The 20,789-nt window shown below is 40.1% G+C and overlaps 1 protein-coding gene, 2 long non-coding RNA genes and 1 pseudogene across 5 annotated transcripts in view; 3 read left to right on the top strand and 1 right to left on the bottom strand.

Annotated features, from left to right (window-relative positions):
- Positions 1-3,345: 3,345 nt before the first annotated feature.
- LOC122641432 lies at positions 3,346-10,817 on the bottom strand. Its single transcript, XR_006329904.1, has 3 exons — positions 10,734-10,817; positions 9,991-9,997; positions 3,346-3,357 (listed from the first exon to the last, which is right to left on the bottom strand). It is a non-coding gene; the product is annotated as an uncharacterized LOC122641432 (long non-coding RNA).
- On the top strand, positions 5,728-9,049 carry LOC122641431. 2 transcript variants are annotated; one of them, XR_006329903.1, is made up of 3 exons: positions 5,728-5,737; positions 8,744-8,871; positions 8,989-9,049. It is a non-coding gene; the product is annotated as an uncharacterized LOC122641431 (long non-coding RNA). The 2 variants fall into 2 exon arrangements; XR_006329902.1 differs by lacking the exon at positions 5,728-5,737 and adding an exon at positions 6,677-6,691 and having other exon boundaries at positions 8,746-8,871.
- On the top strand, positions 10,753-18,977 carry LOC122641430 (annotated as a pseudogene).
- LOC122641429 (TATA-box-binding protein-like) overlaps positions 17,140-20,789 on the top strand; it is a 38,916-nt gene continuing 35,266 nt past the window's right edge. For both annotated transcript variants that reach the window (XM_043834664.1, XM_043834663.1), the window contains exon 1: positions 17,140-17,253. In XM_043834664.1, coding sequence (XP_043690599.1) covers positions 17,177-17,253 — 77 coding nt within the window. In that variant the 5' untranslated portion in view covers positions 17,140-17,176. The remainder of the gene's footprint in view (positions 17,254-20,789) is intronic.

Raw genomic sequence — 20,789 nt, 5'->3', positions numbered from 1 at the left:
ACCTTTTGATCCTCTGCATCCTTAGTCCTTTTGCCATGTCTTAAACTCAGCTTTCTTAACCTTAATGGATGCTTGAACCTCATCATCCCACCACCAAGTCGCCCTAGAGGAATGATGTTTTCCTTTCGAATCTCCTAGGACATCTTTAGCAACCTTCTTAATACAAGCAGTCATCTCGTTTCACATCGTATTAGTATCTCCATCAAAGTTCCACTTTCCTTGTTTTACCATTTTATCAGTAGATGATTTCAAGGTAGCTCCTTTTAAGCTTCAGCATCTTATCCTAGGGCAAAAAGTTCACCTTTCTTACGATTCGGCCTTATGAGACATATCCATGACCAATAATTTATGTTGTGTGGTTAGCTCTCCCCCGGTATAGCCTTACAATCCTTACATAATAACTTATTGTACCTTCTAGTTAGAAGGAAATGTATTTGGCTATTATGATGCTCACTTTTGAAGGTAATTAAATTCTCATCTCTCTTTTCAAAGTATGTTTTTACAATGAATAAATCATAAGCCACAACAAACTCTAAAACTGAAGTCCCCTCCTCATTCCTAATGTAGAAGGAGTTCAACTAAGAACCGCTCTACAGTAGGATCAATAATAGTTGTAGCAGAACACCAAAATAGAAACTAAATCAGAATTAGTAACTTAGTGAATAAGGACCAAACCAGCAGCAGTACTTGGTGATGATTGTGGATTGATTCAAGCCTTCAAAGAGTTCTCCAGCAGCAGTTTATTGCAGTCATAAGATGGTAGTAACCGTAGGGGTCGATTGGAAGAAACAAAAGAAGGAAAATAAAAGGATAGACAGAAAGGGGGATAGGTATAGGGGAAATAGAAAGTTAAGAAGAAAACAGAAAATAGAGAAGAGAAAGAAGGGATAGAAGAATAGAAGAAGGGGATTGGGGATAGTAGGTTATCTCTCACCCATAGCTATCTCAGTTGTTAAAAGGCAAATTCTTTCTCAGAATTGGAGGCAAGCATTGCTTGTAAATTTCATTAATCAATTGGTTACTCTGTTTACAATGGGTGCCAATTTTATAGCTTAGGCAAGCTAACAAAATAGAAAGTAGGAAAATAGAAACTTCCTAAAATAAAATAAATTTTAGGAAAATAGAAACTACCAAGGCTTTTTAGGATCCAACCTTCTAAACAAACAAGGAAACAAAAATAGAAACTAAACTTTGGCAGCATTAGGATAGGATCTTTCTCCACTTGATGGGACCACAAGATCTTCTAAAAGGCATCCCCACACAAGGCCAAATGTGGGCTGTGACACTGTTCACGTGAACAGTAACATTAACTGTGTTTTGGTCTTTTTTTCTTCATATTTCGATCTACGTCAATTCCTCTTTCCAAAACCATATCATCCATGTAGACCTTCATAGCCTCTATGGTCTCTCTCAACATGTCCATTTAGATCACCCCTTTTTATAATCTTTTTTCATTGACTAAAACCTTTTTCTTCATCAATGTGTTCCCAAAATTGTAACTTACTACTTTCATCCAATCCTATTCATAGTTGTCACGGCGTCATAGCGATCCAAGTCGGTGGAGGGGTGTCTGATCGATATATCGACACGTCGCCCGACGATCATGTCGACCATGGCAGAATTGTAATTAAATCCAAAGTTGAATGGCAAACTGGTAGATAAATCAAGATTTATAAGAGCAATGGCAGAATTGTAACTAAATCCAAAGTTGAATGGCAAACTAGTAGATAAATCAAGATTTATAAGAGCAATGGCAGAATTGTAATGAATCTGAAGTTGTAAAGGAGTGGTAGAACTGTAATTTAATGGAGTTAAAGAGAAAACTGAATGGGCTAAACAGAATAGCAATAGAGAATATAAGGGGTTTTATATAAATAATATAAATTGTCCTTGCAATTTGAAAGACTTAATGCCTTCTTCAACCTTGCAATAACACGATAGAAAGAGAGGCAGAGAGGCGGTGAACTGGAGTAGTTCCAGCAGTAGAAACTCCTTATGAAGACGATTCTCCTTGCAATTTCTGGAACAAAATCTCAGCACCAAGGTCTGCCGATCCCAACGAGAAATAGCCCCAAAATTCTACTGGCAACCGAATGGCGAGATCTGAAATCAGATCTGGCGGATGTCTTAGTTATAGATTACTAAACCAAGGCTAAAATAGGAGATTTAGGGAAGCAGGGAGTGGGTCTAAGGTTGGGGAAGAAACAAAAATTAAAGAAGAAGAAATCGAAGAGGGAAAGAGAGGCAAGAAGAAGAAATCGAAGAGGAAAAGAGAGACAGGACGCCATGGCGTAGGTTGATATGCACATATCTTCAGCCCCAGGACGCCATGGCGACGCCATGACAACTATGATCCTACTTGGGGTGCATAAGTGCTAATTATATTGACAACCTCTTTCTCCAACACAAGCTTGATGGATATAAACCTATCACCAAATCTTTTAACATCCAACACATCATTCTTTAAATCTTTATCCACTATTATACCCACTCCATTTCTATTACTTTTATCCTCCCATATACCAAAGTTTAAAGTCATCCAACTCCTTAGCACTTTTGCCCTTCCATCTAGTCTCTGTTGTACAATTTATGTTAATCCTTCTTTCTCCTCATAACATCTGTCAATTCTAGTCTCTTACCCATTAGATATCCTATGTTCCAAGATGGTAATCTAAACCTACGTTTTTGGAGTAGCTTCTTTACCCACACTCGTACATAGTGCGAGTACCCTTGCCTACTTCTTACCACATCTGGGCGCCAATGCGTCGTGTCGCTTACAGGGTATACCCTAGCTACTTACTATTCACTACACCCGAGTCAAAGTGTTTCATGTCGCTTACAGGGGACGCCCTAGCATAACGTTGAAAATATAAAGTTTTCAAATACATGTAAAAAGGGTTTGGCTAGGGTTTTTCCGGTGTCGGAAAGAACCTCCTTTATCCGGGCTTGGGACCGGTGCCAACAACAATACTCTTAATTAATATTAATTTCCAGATTACAATAATACCCCTAACCTTTGATAGCTACCCAAACGACCCTTGCTAGAACAATGGCCAATTTAGGCTTGGTTCCCAGCCTGGGTTCCAAAATGATCTTGTTTATCCAGCCAGACTCTTGCATCTGCATCACCTGTGAAGGGAAGTTTTCTCGCAGAACTGCAAGCGAAAAAACAATTCTATGGTAAAGGCTGCTACAAGTTTCTTACCCTAATTTTGAATATGATTTGAAGCTCTGACGTTGAACCCAAATCATATTCTTATGAATAATCCACAGTACAACTGTGAGATTTATGCTGTTGCGACAAGTAAGATCCACAACAATCCCTGCCTTGACTTCTTTCGGCCACTATAAAGATTTCTTGTTCTAGTAATTTCTACTTGTATCTTCTCCAAGTTACAGAACTCATGGCATGTGGGCAAGGCTTTTTAATGTAAGGCTAGGTAGGAACTATCAAACCCCAGTCAGGATCACAAATAACGCCAATATAGGTACTGGTTTCAGATTTGAAACAATAATGAAATTCTGGAACTCAAGTCTGAAACAGTAGAATAAATAGGCTTCCGAACCCTCAACAATAGTCCACAAATATGGCCTTATATTCCAAACATGATAGATCAACAACCAGCAGTCTAATCAGCACTGCCGTAGGTCTGTAATAGACAATAACAATCAGAAAATCGACCCAACCAGAAATAGCAGCTAGAAAACTCAGATGGGACTTTTATTCATATCTAGATTAGACCTCCTTTGGGTGAATAACTCCTGAAAAATTCAGATCCAAACTATGAGCCATGAGGATTGGCTGACCTAACTCAGGGTCTCAGAATTAGAAACTAGAATATGAAATTCTGGAACTCAAGTCTGAAACAGTAGAATAAATAGGCTTCCTAACCCTCAACAATAGTCCACAAATATGGCCTTATATTCCAAACATGATAGGTCAACAACCAACAGTCTAATCAGCACTGCCGTAGGTCTGTAATAGACAATAACAATCAGAAAATCGACCCAACCAGAAATAGCAGCTAGAAAACTCAGATGGGACTTTTATTCATATCTAGATTAGACCTCCTTTGACAATAACAATCAGAAAATCGACCCAACCAGAAATAGCAGCTAGAAAACTCAGATGGGACTTTTATTCATATCTAGATTAGACCTCCTTTGGGTGAATAACTCCTGAAAAATTCAGATCCAAACTATGAGGATTGGCTGACCTAACTCAGGGTCTCAGAATTAGAAACTAGAATATGAAAATAAAAGTTTAGTGAATACAGGCCAATCCAGCCAGCAAATCTAACCCAAATTAGGATCGAATGGAGGGGATGTTGATAGAAAGTTTGTCCTCCAAATATTACTGGAAAACAATGGTAGGAACTCAAGTTCCACAGGCTTGAAGTTGCAGCAGGAACAGTTGGTTGAACTACCCAGCCGCAGGTGTTGGCTGATCTCTTAGCCTGCAGGCAAGCTTCCAACATTTGTATAGCGTGATGAAGGGCTCCAAACAAGTCTCTGTTCTCCACAAGAATCCACGGTAGCAGTGTTGCGGGCAGGGAACAAAATATAAAGTAAAAGAGAAGGTAGGGAGATGAGAGATAGGGATAGCAGGTGTTGGCTATCTCAGCCTGGGCGTCTCACCCATCTCAGCCTCTCAGGACAATGCATTGCAAAACAGAAACATAATTTCATTCATTAAATCATGTGGGAGGCCTCTAAGGGCCATTACATTATATAGACTCCCAAAATAGAACTTCTCTAGAAGAGCTGAGTCTTGAGTTACAAGTAATTGAACTTTGCTAAGAAACAAAAAAACAAATTTTGGTGAATAAAAAAATCTATTACCAAAGCCCGAGAGGGGGGCGAGAGGGAAAGAGCGGGGGTGGAATTTACGAAGGAGAGAAGGAGAGGGGGGGGGGGAAAGAAAACGGACCCAACTAAGGGGGCCGTAAAAGAGCACTATCTAAACCCCAGGATACAACAATATGCCTGTTCCTTGGGGAATCCAAAAAAGTCTTATAAGGCAAAAACCTAAGCTTAGAGGAGATATCCAAAAAGATGGCTTTCCAAATCAAGTCAATGGAACGAGAGTTGGAGGTCCATCTCCTAAGGTTCCTCTCCATCCAATTGTGGTAAAGAGTTGAGCCAAACACAAGCTTGCCAATAGTGTCGCAGATAGAGTAGCCAGCGTAAGTCATGACCAGCTAGAGCCACTCTCGAGCGAAAGGGAGGGGTCTCCTATTGCGAGGCCAAATAAACGAAAGGGCTTTTTTCTAGATGGTAGGGGTAAACGGGCAAGCAAAGAAGAGATGGTCAATGTCTTCGGAACCGCTCCAACAGAAGATACAAGAAGGAGGGATAGGGATTCTTCGGTGAAGGAGGAAGGCTTGGGTTGGAAGGCAAAGGCTAAGGGTTCTCCAGGCCAGGAAGCTATGTCGAGGGATGTGACCTTTGAACCAGACTAGCTTGTGCCATAGAACAGTAGGGGCTTGGGTCCTAACTAGGTTCCAGGCAGATCTAAAGCTAAAAAGGTCATTTGTGGAGGGGAGCAAAATAACCTTGTCCGCATGAGCTGGGGGGGGATAAGGGAAGGGGGGGGGGAAGGGAATTCCAGATCAGGGAGAGGGTGAGGGGAAGAGGGGATGGGGGGGTCCAAGATCCATGAGAGATGATGGAGGATAGGGGGTTGACTTGGGAATGCCGGAGGAGTAAATTGCTCTAGCCCCAAAGAAGTTATAAAGTACTCCATTCGGGTGCCAGGGGTTAAGCTAGAGGGAGATGGAGGACCCATCAGCAATAGTAGAGGAGGTGGCTCTAAGCACCAAGGGGCGAAGGAGGAGGATCTTGCGCCAGACCCAAGAGGAATCCAAAGGGATGGAGACGGTCCAAATGGAGTCATTTTTTAGGAGATGGGAGTAAACCCAATGAACCCAAATGGAGTCATACTTAGAGGAGATTTTCCAATTAAGCTTCAAAATTCCCGCAGTATTGGAGTCGCGGATACGGCGAATGCCAAATCCTCCTTCAGATTTGGGAAGGCAGATGGATTTCCAGCTGACTAGATGGAGGAATTTGGAGGTTTCCTTCCCTTTCCAAAGGAAAGCAAAAAAGAGAGTTTCCATTGCTTTGCTTGGAATGGTACCTCAGTGGGTATATTCTATATGATTGGAGAATAATTGTTTCAGACTTTAGAAATGAGATGATTCTCTCTTTATGGTAACCTATTTATTCCCTATGTTATCTGCTTCTATTTGTTGCCTCAGCTGTAATCAACTCTGAACTTTTCAAGGTGGTTCAGTTTGTGGTCAGGCCTTATGGAGATGTGGGGTCTTTTGCCCCTTCTTCTTTTAATCTTCTTAATAAAATAGAGAATCATCCCATAGATTTAGGAAGACCTCTGAACTTGATTATTGCCTCCATAGATTTCCTTCTTTAGATTCTTCTGTTATCCCTTGTTTTCTTTTTCTTACCTCTTTTTTTTTTTTTTTTTTTTTTGAACTAGGGATTCGATCGTTTAGCAGGAAAAATGTTCGTCCCTTCGAACAGGTAAAAGTTCTCTTACCTTGAATTTCTGCTGCACAGTTTTAGTTTCTCTTTTACAGTTTACGATCTGATTTGAAAATCTAAACTTTAGTTTTACTGTCTTCTGCATTTTGGGAAGCAAAAGAGTTACCGCTTAACTCTCTCTCTCTCTGTTATCCTCTCACTTTCAATATCTCTATCTTTCTCTCTTTGTGGGTTTCCAACAGATCTTTGAGGAGAATAGCTCAGAGAAAACAACAGCAGTTTTGGGGATTTGAAGAAGGTTTGCTGCTTTTGGAATCTGATCATTTCCTTCTTATTTTAGCATATTTTATTCTGTCTTCTTACTCTGAATTTGATTATTGCCTCCATAGATTTCCTTCTTCAGATTCTTCTGTTATCCCTTGTTTTATTTTTCTTACCTCTTTTTTTTTTTTTTTTTTTTAACTAGGGATCCGATCGTTTAATGTCTTCTGCATTTTGGGAAGCAAAGTATTTATATTGTGTCTTCCTGTTGCTTAAGGAGTAGAAGGCAGGTCCACTGTTTTATGATTGAAAGAGAAAAAGATCAAAGAGGGTTGAAGATCAAACTATTGGGTTGCTTCTCAAAGAAAAAAACAGTTCCTGGGTCCCTAAAGGTTGATCTTTGAAGCTACTTACTAGGCTTTCTTGCTAATTATTGAAAAGTGTTGTGATTTACATGTTCAAATTGTTTTCATGCACATAAAGTTACTCATAAACTAAGGGCGTATTTAAGCTTTTATTTATCTTTTTCTTTCTCTTCTATTTAGCTGATGGGTGTAGGTTGGAGACTGATTACAAGCAATTCATCTACATTCATCCCAACATTGCTATCTGGCTGGCTGATACTCCCCAGTCTGTCTTGGAGGTCATGGCAGAAGTTGCCAAAAATGTTCTCTTTAATCTACACCCTAATTACAACAATATTCATCAAAAGGTCTATGTCCGGATAACCAACTTACCGGTATATGATCAAATACGCAACATAAGGTGATGTTGGAGATCTCTCTTAGACCATATACACTTGTATCCCTTAATCCATTCCTCAGGTCACCTCACCCTGTATTTTATTTTATGTCTCTGGTGCACTTCAGCCAAATCCATTTGAATACCATGATTCGTATTGGAGGAGTAGTAACCCGACGAACTGGGGTTTTCCCCCAGTTGCAGCAGGTTAAGTATGATTGCAACAAATGTGATGCAGTTCTTGGACCATTCTTCCAGAACTTGTATTCAGAAATCAACGTGGAATCTTGTCCTGAATGCCAATCCAAAGGTCCGTTCGCCGTTGACATTGAGCAGGTGAGTTTCCTTATAGCTTTTCCATAGAATACGAACAGGTTAGATAAGAACCCAATCTGCCTTCCCATGTTCAATGCAGACAATCTACAGGAACTATCAAAAGCTCACCCTCCAGGAAAGCCCTGGAATTGTCCCTGCTGGTCGAATTCCAAGATACAAGGAACTGATTCTCTTGAATGATCTAATTGACTGTGCACGCCCTGGGGAAGAAATTGTATAGAACTCTCCATGTGACTAGTAGTTTATGCTGCTAGGTTTGAGTGAGTGCCACCTTATCCATCCAGACTTTGCAATATCTTGCAGGAGGTCACAGACATATACACGAACATCTTTGACTTATCTTTAAACATAAAAAAGGGGTTTCCTGTTTTTCCCACTGAGGTTGAAGCGAACTATGTCACCAAAAAGCAAAATCTTTTTTCGGCTTACAAACTCTCCAAAGAAGACAAAGAAGAGATCAAAAAGTCGTCTAAGAATCCTAGGATTGGAGAAAGGTTTTGTTGACTAAACTTTATATCTACTAACTTCTTGGTATGTACTCTCTAGAATACTGTTAGAGAAAACCTCGATGACTATTAATCAGATCATATTTTGGTTAATGCTAAATGATTAGGTTATCAAATCAATCGCACGATCTATCTATGGTCATGAATACATAAAAAAAGCAATTACTCTAGCAATGTTTGGAGGTCAAGAGAATAATGTTGAAGGGAAAGATCGGTTGCGAGGAGACATAAATGTACTCCTCCTAAGAGACCCAGGAACGGCCAAGTCACAGTTCATCAAGAGAAAGAAAAAACCCAGGAACCCCTGCACAGATTGCTAAATTCATTGTTGTTGTTGTAGGTCGGGTTAAAGCTCTCTCTCTCTCTCTCTCCCTCAACATTTATCCTTTTTCCAGAGGTCTGCAAATGGAACAGGGGAACCACTACAAGAAGGGTCTGTAGACAGTGGAGGAAGACAAGATTCTGATAGATTATATAGGAGTGCATGGGAAAGGGAGGTGGAATCGCATAGCCAAGGTCACAGGTGAGGAGGCACCAGATTTTAATTTAATTCTGTTCCCAGAGATAGAATTTTAGAATTTCGACAATAGGGGTTTTCTTTCTAAATGCTTAGTTTGTTTGCTGAGATATATATATATAGGTTTCAAGAGGAGTGGAAAGAGTTGCAGGTTAAGATGGATGAATTACCTTAGCCCCAATGTGAAAAAAGGACATTTCTCAGAGGAAGAAGATGACCTTATCATCAGACTCCAGGGGGGGGGATGATAGATGAAAGTAAAAAAAAAATTAAAGTTTCCATTGGATGGTTGGTGTTGCGTGTGAAAACCTCCGTCGCCCGGTTTGCCCACGGATGAGCCTGCAAAAACCAAGTGAGCGCAAGAGAGCCGGTGTGGCTCCGGCCAAGGACTCTCCGACGCTCAAGTCAGGTTTCCAGTGCAACAGCGTAACAACTTAGTGAAAAGTGAGATGAGCGCTTGAGCTCCATACCTGGGTATTTATAGGATGAGATGAGGCGGTTGGAGGAGTCCTGGTATGATAAGAGTCCTCCATTGGTAGGGCTCTCCCACGCGGAGCGGAGTAGAGAGTTATTTTCGGAGTTGGACTCTTAATGAGGTAAGACTGTAAGAGCCCTTATTGGAGTGTAATTCGGTATTGCGTTGGGATTGTGGCTCGATCCTTATCCCGTGATTTTCGGGTTGTGCTGACGTGGCTTCGTGATCCCTAGTGGGCCGTTACTGATGCTTCTGGGGAGGGCTCGGCCTCGGGCGACCATGTCCTCAAGGCTCGGCCTCGTGCTTGGAATATGTGGTGTGGGAGTTGCTCCCAGACACATGTGTGAGCTCGGCTGAGCCCAGGCGCTCTGCCTATGGCTGATTTATGAGGGCTCGGCTCAGGGCTCGGCAGGCCTGATGCTCGGCCATGGAGCCCTGCCAAGTTGGAGACGGGGGAGATCACCCTCTTTGTCGGTGTCCAGTTTAGCGCCGCGCAGCGGGTGCTCGGCCCGGTTCTCGGCGGGCTAAATGCTCGGTCGCAGTGCTCGGCCAAGTGGGGGATTGAGGTGGTGCCCTTTCCCCGGGTGACCGGTTCGGTGCGGCACTATACAGCTCGGCTCGGTCCTCGGGTTCGGTCTCAGTACATCCACGTGGCACCTTCTGGTTGGTTAGGGATTCTATGACTCGTCAGTTGGTTTCTCTTAAGCTAAGAATATGAGTTTTGACTTGTGTATAGGCATTTTTTGCTGAAATACACAGAGAATGACTTCTTCATTACTGGAGAATCATATGCCGGGCACTACATTCCTGCTTTTGCTGCTCGAGTTCACCAAGGGAACAAAGCTAAAGAGGGGATTCCTATAAACTTCAAGGGACGCCCCTAATTTAGCTTGGTTTGGAGTTAAATTTGGCCAATCATGCTTGCTTCTCTGGACTGAGGTGGGAAAATGGTTAAACAGGGATTTGCCATTGGCAATGGACTGACAGATCCTGCAATCCAGTACCAAGCATATACAGATTACGCATTGGACAATGGAATAATTCAGGAATCTGACTACAAGAGTATTAACAAATTGCTTCCAGCTTGTGAAACTGCAATAAAGTTTTGTGGTAATTCTTCTTATTTCTTCAATCTCTCCTGTAGTCACTGATTGTATTTACATATTATGAAATCCCATATTTGTTTTTGCTGCTGTTGGTTGTTGCCAACAGTTGGGTAAATTTTATATATGAACATGATTGAAAGGAGAGCAGGATTCCTACAGCACATCATAAGTAATTCAGATTCTGTTTATGAACATAGGAGATGCTCTAACAGTCTAACTCTCAATGTTCCTTTGCTGCTTGGAGTCATCCTCCTTGGTTTAATACTGTTTACTTCTGTTTCAGGTACCGATGGTAAAATCACATGCATGGCGTCATACTATATTTGCACCAACATATTCAATAAGATCATGGTGATTGCCGGTAATATCAATGTAAGCATTTTGTCTGTCTTTTTTGTCCATCATTTTAGTGGGTTTGGTGTTGGAGACATACAGAATTCTTTTTAACAGAGAATATGAGTATTTAACAAGCATTCTGCAATGTTTATTCAACAGTATTATGATTAAAGAAAGAAGTGTCAGGGGAACCTTTGCTATGATTTTTGAAACATGGATAAATTCCTAGCCCAGAAATCCGTTAAGGATGCTATTGGAGTTGGGGACATCAAATTTGTTTCATGTAGCCCTACTGTTTACCAGGCCATGGTTATGGACTGGATGAGGAATCTTGAAGTTGGTATACCAATTCTTCTGGAGGATGATATATGCTGGGGAGTATGATATCATATGCAACTGGCTTGGTAAGTTTCTTATGTTCAATTTGTTAGCCCCTATTCTGTACGAATTTTGGTACCCAAATCTTTAACACCCTTTACTTAAAATTATGTAGTTCAATTTAACCTGTTTTTCTTCTCTTCAGGGAACTCGAGGTGGGTTCATTCTATGGAATGGTTTGGTCAGAAAGAGTTTGGGGATGCTCCAACTGTCCCTTTTGTGGTTGATGGTACAGAAAAAGGACTAATGAAAAACCATGGTCCTCTAACTTTCCTCAAGGTCCTATTACCTTATCATCTCACATTGCTGCTGAAAATTCTGTCCATGAATGAATTATTTGGATCAGCTGTTTTACTTTGCTAATTAAGTTCTGGTCTCTGTGATAAATAACAGGTCCATGATGCTGGTTACATGGTCCCAATGGATCAGCCCAAGGCTGCTTTGGAGATGCTGAAGAGATGGACCCATGGGCAGCTTGCAGAGGAAGGTCAGGCGGCTGACATGTGATAGTGGTGACAAGGGAGATATGATCATACACCAAGCCAATGAAAGGTCTCAGGAGACTGTTGGTGCGTCGGGTACATCGGAACCCGAGTCAAGTGACTGTTTTGTGGGTTCTTTTTGGTTGTGCAATGATGATTTAAACCAAAACGTCCCCACCTTTTTTGAACTTCTAGGTGGATATCCGTTGGGTATGGGTTGGCCTGAATTGTAACATAATTTCTCCCCTAGCTTGAGCTTGCCTTGTGATGTATTCATTAAGCTAATTTCTTGTTGACACCTCTCACATGTTAAACAATTTGTAACCTTAATTCCTTCTTTTTTTATTACAATACAATTTTTTTCAATGAGGGTAAAAACTATCATTTCATATATGTATTAAAAAAACTTAACGCCGCTAATGTGATTGGTATACGTCTTTTGTTGGGCGTACGATGTATTGTTTTCCATCACTTACGTTTTCAATGAAGCACTCAATATTTTTTTTGGGGAAACTAAATGAAACGACTACATGGATCCTTTATCTTCACTCAACTCTCTTTAAAGCCATGTTAGTTGTCAACCAAAACAAATCTTTTCACACCACTTCTTCCAAGTCACTTTTATCCTACCCCTTGGTCTTTAAACCCCTGTAATCTGTAACAAATAAATTCTACAAAACTGTGCCTTCAATAATCTTTTAGAAGGTGAAAAGGCAATTTTGTGTTCAATAGAATTACTGCATCGGTTTAGCAAAAACATATAGTGCTTATTCAGTAATTGCTGCCTTTGTTGCCCTGTATGTATGCGATGTTTGTTACAATTAGAAAAGATTAATTGGATTGGGATGTCTGCTGTACCAGTGCACCCACCCTCTTCTAGATTCCGATTCTTCTTCAATAGAACATTATTTGCTATTTTTTAATGTTTATTCTGTTATTCTAATTACATACATCAGTATCAAACTTCAACAAGAAGAAAATATTATAACAAGTAACCCTCCCCTATCAAATATATCTTATGGATCTATATATGGTCACACGTGCATATTTACTAGTATATATATATATATATAAGAAGAGGGTTTGCTAGGATGGAAGAGTACAGTTTCTCACCAATGAGGACGTGGGAAATGGAATTGCCGCATAAAGGGTCTTAACGAAGAATGGGAGTGTGGAGATACATTTTTTTTTTGGGTAAATGAGTGTGGAGATACATAAGAAGGATGTGAGAAGGCATACACAATAATATGTACATTGACACTGTCATAATCTTTTATTTTCCAACCCTATATTTCCCTAGAGTGACTGGTAGCAGTCCTATGATTAAAAACGTTAAACGCACCCTTAAACACACCACTTGAAATCTAGACTGTTGAAAATTTAAATTCAATCTTAACCGTTGAATATACAATCCCACTTAACCTAACCTAATCACTGTTACAGCAGGTTTCACAACTTTACCCTTTCCTGTCATTGTCTCCCTCTTCTCCGGCGGTGACCTACCTCGGATCTCTCTCCTCCCACCACTGCAACTCCATCCCAACCCAATTCTTTCGCCGGAGTTGAAGCCATTGTGAACGTTAAAAATCACCGGACAGGAATGTTAAAATTTTTTTATTTGGTTTTTCAGATCTGAAACTGTAGATTTGGGTTTTCAATTTTTTTTTTATTCACCCTCCTTCGTTCTTCGCCGAGGGTTTTAGGGGGAGGAGTTGGGAGGACGAACAGAGGATGGAGAGAGAAAGATATGGGAAAGCATCGTTTGGGGCGAGGATTGTGTGAGAATTACCATAGCAACAGAGGGAAAGAAGGCACGGAGTAAAAGGGCAATTGGGGGACCCAATGAGGCTTTACCTTTCCTTTTGCTGTGTTGGCTGCTGCAGTCTTAAATCTGAAAAAAATTTCATGCTTCAGTAAAACTCGGTGAAACAATATCAATAGCCCACTTAAGGCTTCCATGAATAATGACAGAGGTTGAAGGATCCCTTAATTTCACCCTCATTTTTCTCATCCTTGATTCTTTCTCTATTTAGAAGAGATCACCTCTTTTATTTTTTTTTAAGAAAGCCGAACATTTGAAGAGGAAGAAGAAGAAAATATGGAGCAGACTTGAAACTACAGTTTCAGATCTGGAAAAAAAAAACACGAAAACAGTTTAAGATCTGAAAAAAAGAAAACGAAATTTTTGCCCAACAGGGTTGAGAAATCGGAAAAAATGGAAAAGCCTGAGATTGATTATTAGCTTGAGCACCCCCATTAATTCCCCGTATCAACAATCTTTCCCCTCTGAAAGGAGAGAAAGGGAGAGAGCTACGAAGGCAGAGAGAGAGAGAGGAAAGAAATTGCAAAGAGGGCGGAGGTGAGAGGATGGAAGTGGTCGGTGAGGCTTAGTGAAAAAGAAATGAACGACTTAGCCAGTAGCAGGTTATATTGTTTCACACCATCAACGGTTAGGATTAAAGGTAAAATATTCCACGGTTGAGATTTAATCGTTCTGTATAACGGTGCGTTTATCAGTCGCGCTGCGACTTTTTTCCCATTTCTCTATCATATATCATATCGGATTCTTTTTTGGTCCCACGTGCATCATTCCGTTTACCGCACAGCGATTGGTGTGACGCGCGGATTCTTCCCACTTTGCTCTCTCTATATACAGATGCATCTCATAGTTTCGAAACTCTGGAACCTATTTCTTCCTTCCCACTTTCAGTTGCACTGTGAACCGCCTCAGCGGTTTCCAGTGGAAGTGTCAAATCGATCCAAAGTTACGATCGACCTGCTCCAAATCGATCGAAGGTTCCATGAGTTTTAGTTGATCAAAATCTCTAGTTTGATTGGTATCTGGCCAAAAAATCAAGTTCCTCCTCTGCGTTTCGTTCTTTGATCTCTGTTTCGATCTGCGATTCCCTGCCCCTATCGGTTCACTGTAACTCCATGGATAAAAAATTCGCCACTGTAGAGACCAATGTGAGAACAAGGAGTTGAAAAGGTTTTCGTAGGATTTCTGTTGCTCGGCAGCTTCTGCTCCAGGTTTGTGGTTCTCTTCTCCCTTTCGTATCATTTTCTAATTGAGGATATAACCGGCAACGGTAGCTGCACCGGTGATTTTGAATCGCTCTTTCCTATCGAAGCCAGTGATTCCCGCCGTCTTTCCAGTTGATTCTCTTATCCCTTTCCTCTCCTTTTCCAATATACACGACCAAGATGATTTTTAAATAGTCTCGCACTCTAGCATAGGGTAGTTGAGCCAACCCATTCCTTTCATTGAATTATATGTCGTTTACAGGATTTAAAGTTTAGTTTTCTAATTAAAAAAACATAAAATAAATTGTGCAAATTTAAATTTTGCAGACACCGGTGCTACCTTGCTAGTAGAGTGGCTTTAAATTGGGGGACGTGCTTAACTCCATATCTGTACTCTTTTAAATCTATTTGAGTCCTTTTGGATTTTCTTCTTCCCAAATTTCATTCCCATATTAACTAAAAGTCTAAAAGTACTTGTAAAGGGATTTTGGTGATTGGGTCGACTTAAAAAGATTGATTTTCATTGGCTAAACACATCACCTCGTTCTCTCGACCATTGGATGATCAAGAGGTTGTGATTCACCCTAATCTAAAGGTTAAGAAGGTTCTCTGCTCCAAACAAGTTTATGGGAGCTTCCACCGCTCCTAATAGTTGTGGGAGCAAGTCCTATATGTGTGTGCAATGTCAAATGCAATACATTAGGGGAGTACAACCTAAACACATTCAAATTTGACTTCTCTCTTACAAGATAAATAAATTCTCTTTGTTTAGCTTTTCTAGTACTAAATCATGCACGAATTCTAGGTTTTTCATTTATTAAGTTTCTTTGTTCTAGGCCGACCTGTCACCTGATTCTAAACCACATGTTTCATACTTAATCTGATTTTATGCATAATTTAAGTTAGTTATTTAGAATTTGTTCATCTTTAAGTTTCCTTAGCATTCGAAACAATTAATTTGGTTTTCGATGGGTTTACATGGTTTTCAAGCATGTGTCTAGTATTGTTTCTTGTAAGACTCTATGCATTTCAAATCTGATATTGTGCCACTTATCAGGCCAATTCTCTTCATTGCTTTTGTACATGCAGGGATTAGTAGAATGTATAATTATATTTTAACGTCTTGCATTGCCATATTACATAGTTTTTAATAAATTGTTCTTATGCATAGAGATCACACATGCCTGTTTGTCTTAGTCCCTTTTTTTAGTTTTCTTATTTATCTATGTATCATTCTACTGTTTCTTTTAGGGTTTTAGATTCATATTTGTGGTCTTAATTGTCTCATATAATGTACGGATTGTCTTCAATGCATTAGTAAGTAGCATGGCAGTGGCATGTTGACATTATTTTTCACTTGCTTTTTTTGTCTGAATTTTCTAGGGTTTTTTTAAAATTTTTTTTTTTGGTGACTTGCATATTTTTAGTTCAAAAGTTGTGAAATTGTTTCTTAATAGTTATAGGGTTATAAATTTATTTTCAGCATATAACTATCTTAGGATTGCAAGTCATGTGTTTTTATTACTTCTAGTCACATTTTTCTTCACGGATTTTCTATTTTTAAGGTTACTTTATTTCCAATTTTATGACAACATAGGGTGTCTTTGCATAAAGGGTGGGCCTTGGTTGAGTTGGTTCAACGGTAAAGGTTGCTCCATTGTGACCAAGTGGTCACGGGTTCGAGTATGGAAACAGCCTCCCTATGAAAGCATGGGTAAGGCTGCGTACATTATGACTCTCCCCAGACCCCGCTGTGGCGGGAGCCTCGTGCACTGGGTACACCCTTTTATATGGTTGTCTTTGCATATTTATATTGATAGATATGTGAGGGTTTCTTTTTTGTATTTGTTTTTACATTATAATTTATTTAAAAAAAACCAAATAATAAGCTATATGTAAGACCTTCCCCCCTCCCTTTTGTCTTTTTTTTTTTTGTCAGCATACAGAATACTAAAAGACTAGTTTAATGGGCTTGGTCGGGTGCTTAGCTCCTTGTGCTCGCACCATTCTCAAAGCATCTTTGGTTGGGCTAATGTCGTATGGATCCCCCCCCTTTTTTTTTTCTTCAAATCTTAAAGATCATGTAGGTTCTACAATTTAATCTATACTCTAATGAAAGAACGTCCAGTGCTCGAGGTTCCTGCTATTGCAGGGTCTGGGAGGGGCAAATGTACGCAGCCTTACCCCCTGCTTTGTAGGAGAAGCTGTTTCCAAGTTTCAAACCCTCAACCAACAGGTTTCAATAGCGCAACTTAATCGATGCGCCAAGGCTCGCCCTCTTAAACTATACTCTAATAATGATTCTTATTCTCTTATTTGAGGATGAGTTGGGACTCCTTCTCACATGAAAAATAGTGATTTTTCTCACAAGTACAGATTTTTAATAAAATTTAGGGGCCCTTCCATGGTCATCTTTTATAATTAATGAGCATCACAAATGTTTTATAGGGCGAAGTTGGATATTGTAAGAGCTGGAGAAAATAGGAAAGGTCCGAGTCTGAAAAGGGAACATGGTAGATCACATCTTGGAAGGTAGCCAACCTGTAGATCTTTCCAAGCATCCATCTGGCATTGTTCCTACGCTTCAGTAAGTGATTCCTCCCTTTTGGATTCTCTTGGGGTTTGACCTATCAGCTATGTATCTATGCCATATTCAGATGCAGCCTCAGTTTTCTTTTGAAGAAGTGAAAATGGTTATGACCTGAATTTTGTCAACGAGAGAAACTATAAAACCTTCCTGAATGAGTAAGGGGGATAATACCATTTTGTCGTTGCATTTCTGGGAGGATATTGTTGGTTAGCTACAAGGGTTGGCTTGAATTCTCAATCATTGGCGATTTTTGATTCACCTTATTGGTAATTGGCTACATAGTTGTCATGACATCTAGGCGATCAGGGCCCATCTAGGAGACCAAGGTGACCCTAGTTGTCAAGGCGCGTAGACAGCAAGGCAGTTGCCTAAGCGACGCCTTGACAACTATGAATTGACCTCTCTTCCCCCTATGTAAGGAACTGTTTCCTTGTTCTTCATTGGTGCACTCCTCTATGCGACTTGCTTAGAGAGGTTCTCCCTAAATGTAATTACCATGTTCTCTTGAACAATAAGTAAAGAGCTAAGGCTGTCTTTGTGGGTCATATTTATTTCTTGTCAGCTGAGATGATGTGGTCTATATAGGCTAGCCATTAACTCATGGATTCTGTGGATAGCTTTAGTTCTACATTTCTGCATATTGAAGGTGAACTGAAGGCTTAGGAGATTATTAGAAAAACTCAGAAACAAATATGGCAGCAATGTTCAGCTAAACAATAATCAAAGCGTGATTATTTTTCTTTGTGAGTCGCCTATATTTCTTTGCTACATAGTTGAAATGATGCATCGAATAGGTTTCATTAGTTAGTGAATCCTCTACAGGTTTCATCGGCACCCAGCTAAATGGGCTTACATTTCTTGGGCCCTCCCCTTGTAATATTGGTTGTGAAAGTTCTATCATTCCATAATTAATCAATAACCACACAAGGAGGTTTCATTTTCCATGTGGAGAAGTAGAAACTTAAAGTACAAGGGATGGTTCCTTTTTATGATTCCAAACTAAAGTACAATGGGGAAGATTTGTTTACCGCTGATTTTCTTGCCACTCAATTGACTTCTCAATCTTCATCCACAAATAGAATAGCTTAAGTGAGCAGTTGTTTTGCTTGTTTCATTGACTTCTTTTATTGTTTGGGCTCAATAAATGATTCTTGAAGGAACAAAATATTTTCCAGAGTTCATGGTATTCTTGAAAAGTGATGGATTCATTACTCCACTCTTCTGATCCAACTTTGAGGGTGATTTTTTAAGTTTCAGTGATTCAATGTGATTATTTTGTTTGTATCGCAGGCTCCATACCATGAAGTTGAGTTTAGTTTGTGCAACTAATTCTTTTGTGCTTATTTTGATGCATTGATACAGTTAGCTTCATGCTCTCAAGTGATTACCTTGTCCTTTCACCCAAGTAATGGGTTATAGTAGGTTTTGATTGAGCTGCTTACCTCACAGTTGTTATAGTGTTATGACATGCATCCTGTCATGTGGCCATAGCCTCTTAAAAGCAAAAATACCGGCCTACCATTGTGCTAAGTTAGCCATATTCTTCTTATGGTCGGGAATATGTAGATGGCTAGTTTAGTTCTAGCCATTAAGAAGCCAGTTTGGAGTGAATGAAGTAGAATAGGGTGTACATTTGTACAAATTTAAAGGTTACGAGGCGAAGAGGGGTGGTGCTCAGAGGTGGAGAAAGTCAGCTATTTTGAAGCCTTTTAAGCTTTAATGATCTCACTTTGTTGGAACCTTGAAGGATGGTGGAACATCATTTGGGAGGACTGTTGGTTTTCTTTTGTTTGGTTGTTCCCCTTCCCTCTCTCCAAGACATATGGCTCCAATAAAAGGTTGTTAAACATGTAAAAAAATACCATTATTCATTAAGGCTCTATTTAGTTGCATGGGAAATGTAAAAATTTCCCCGGGGAGTGAAATATATTTTACAGGAAAAGTTAATGTAGCTCTAAATAGGAGCAGGATCCTATTAGAGGCCAGATGTACAATGGTTCTGAAATTGATCAGCCGATTGGGACAAAGTGATGCAGGTCCAAGCACTAGGAAGAAGAAGAAACCTTGACTTGGCTGTTTTGTGTTGGAGCCTTTCTTTTTTTTCTGTACTTATTTTGTTTTTGAGCTCTTGGATTGAACCGGTCCAACCAATGGTCCAATTTAAGTGACTCTTTCCTATTGGCTGTTTTTGTTTTATTTCTATTGGCTCTTAGAGCATCTTTTATATTTTTGTTTAAACTATGTTTTAGTCTCCCCCCTCCACAATTTTAAGAGGGTGGAGCTGTTTTGTAACTAGGAATCAGATCTGGGATTCCTAATCCAGATCTGAATATCTGTAAGGCTTTTGGCCCTTTTTTTTACTATAAATATAGCAATCGTGGGCAGGCTCCCCCACTATTTCCTGCATAAAATTTTCCTGCTTTCAAGCCTTGTTTGCTGCCATCGTGCTGCTGCCTTTGCTCCTTTGTGAGTTATTACATCCTTGTGGATCTCAAGGTGATAAAGGGTAGGTGGACTCCTGCGATTCCTTGCATCGTGAAGATTGGGAGGCTCTTTCAAGACATCAAGTTGCTGCCATTGTTCCTGCATTACAGTAAGTTTAAACCTGCAAGTTGTTTTAAACCCTTCTTCCACCTAGCCATTACCCTTCCCTTAGACCTAATCCACATACCCCCTCCATCCATCAAACTCTAATTCTCCATTAAACCTGCACTCCTACCTCCCCTAGGATTTCCCCATAACTCCAGATTTGGCCATCACTTTCGAACCCTACTTCCAGCCTATATCCCCCACACCACTCCCCACACTCGACCTTAACCCTAGCCCTTAGTCTCCACTATAACCCCTCCATTCCCCCACTCCATTAAACCTAAAAACCTGCAATTTGATTCTGCCCAAACTGCAGAAATTTTTAACCTTCCTAAACCTTAATATTTATTGCCATTAAAGCCTCCTAGACCTGCATATTAAAATCCTATAAACCCCATTACCATTATTCAACCCTAACCCTAATTTCTGCCCTAATTAGCCTAATCTGTCCCAATCGGCCAGCTTTGTTAGGTGATCCTATTCCCCTGGCTCCTAGTGGGACTTCTCGTACCTAGGACTACATCACAAAGCAGGCTGATTTAACTCAAAATTAGGGTTAGGTAAGGGGAATGAGTGAATGTGATATATGATAATGTTGGGCAGGTCTAAAGGAAGCTAATGATATAGGTTTTAAATAGGTTTAAATAAAAAAATTAAAATTCTGAAATTCTAGGGTTAGGTTTGGGTCTTGGGTTTTAGGAAAAGAATGGAATTTAGGGTTTAAAGTGGTGTTTAGGGGCTGGGCTTGGGATCGAGTGCTCTAAACAGTAAGGGGGAGACTCGATAGTAATTTGGGCTGAATTGGATGGCTAATTAGGTCTGAACAGGTTTTTGACTATTTAGGGTTTTAGTGGAGATGAAGGGGAATTAGGGTTTAGCTTTTGAAGATGGGGCAGCAGGCTAGGTCGAGTGGAGGGGTTAATGTAGTGATGCTGTGTCTGAAA

The sequence above is a fragment of the Telopea speciosissima genome, chromosome 10 (assembly GCF_018873765.1).
Source record: "Telopea speciosissima isolate NSW1024214 ecotype Mountain lineage chromosome 10, Tspe_v1, whole genome shotgun sequence".
Lineage (NCBI taxonomy): Eukaryota > Viridiplantae > Streptophyta > Magnoliopsida > Proteales > Proteaceae > Telopea > Telopea speciosissima.
The sequence above is the reverse complement of the archived record's forward strand: the minus strand, read 5'-3'. Positions and strand labels throughout refer to the sequence as shown.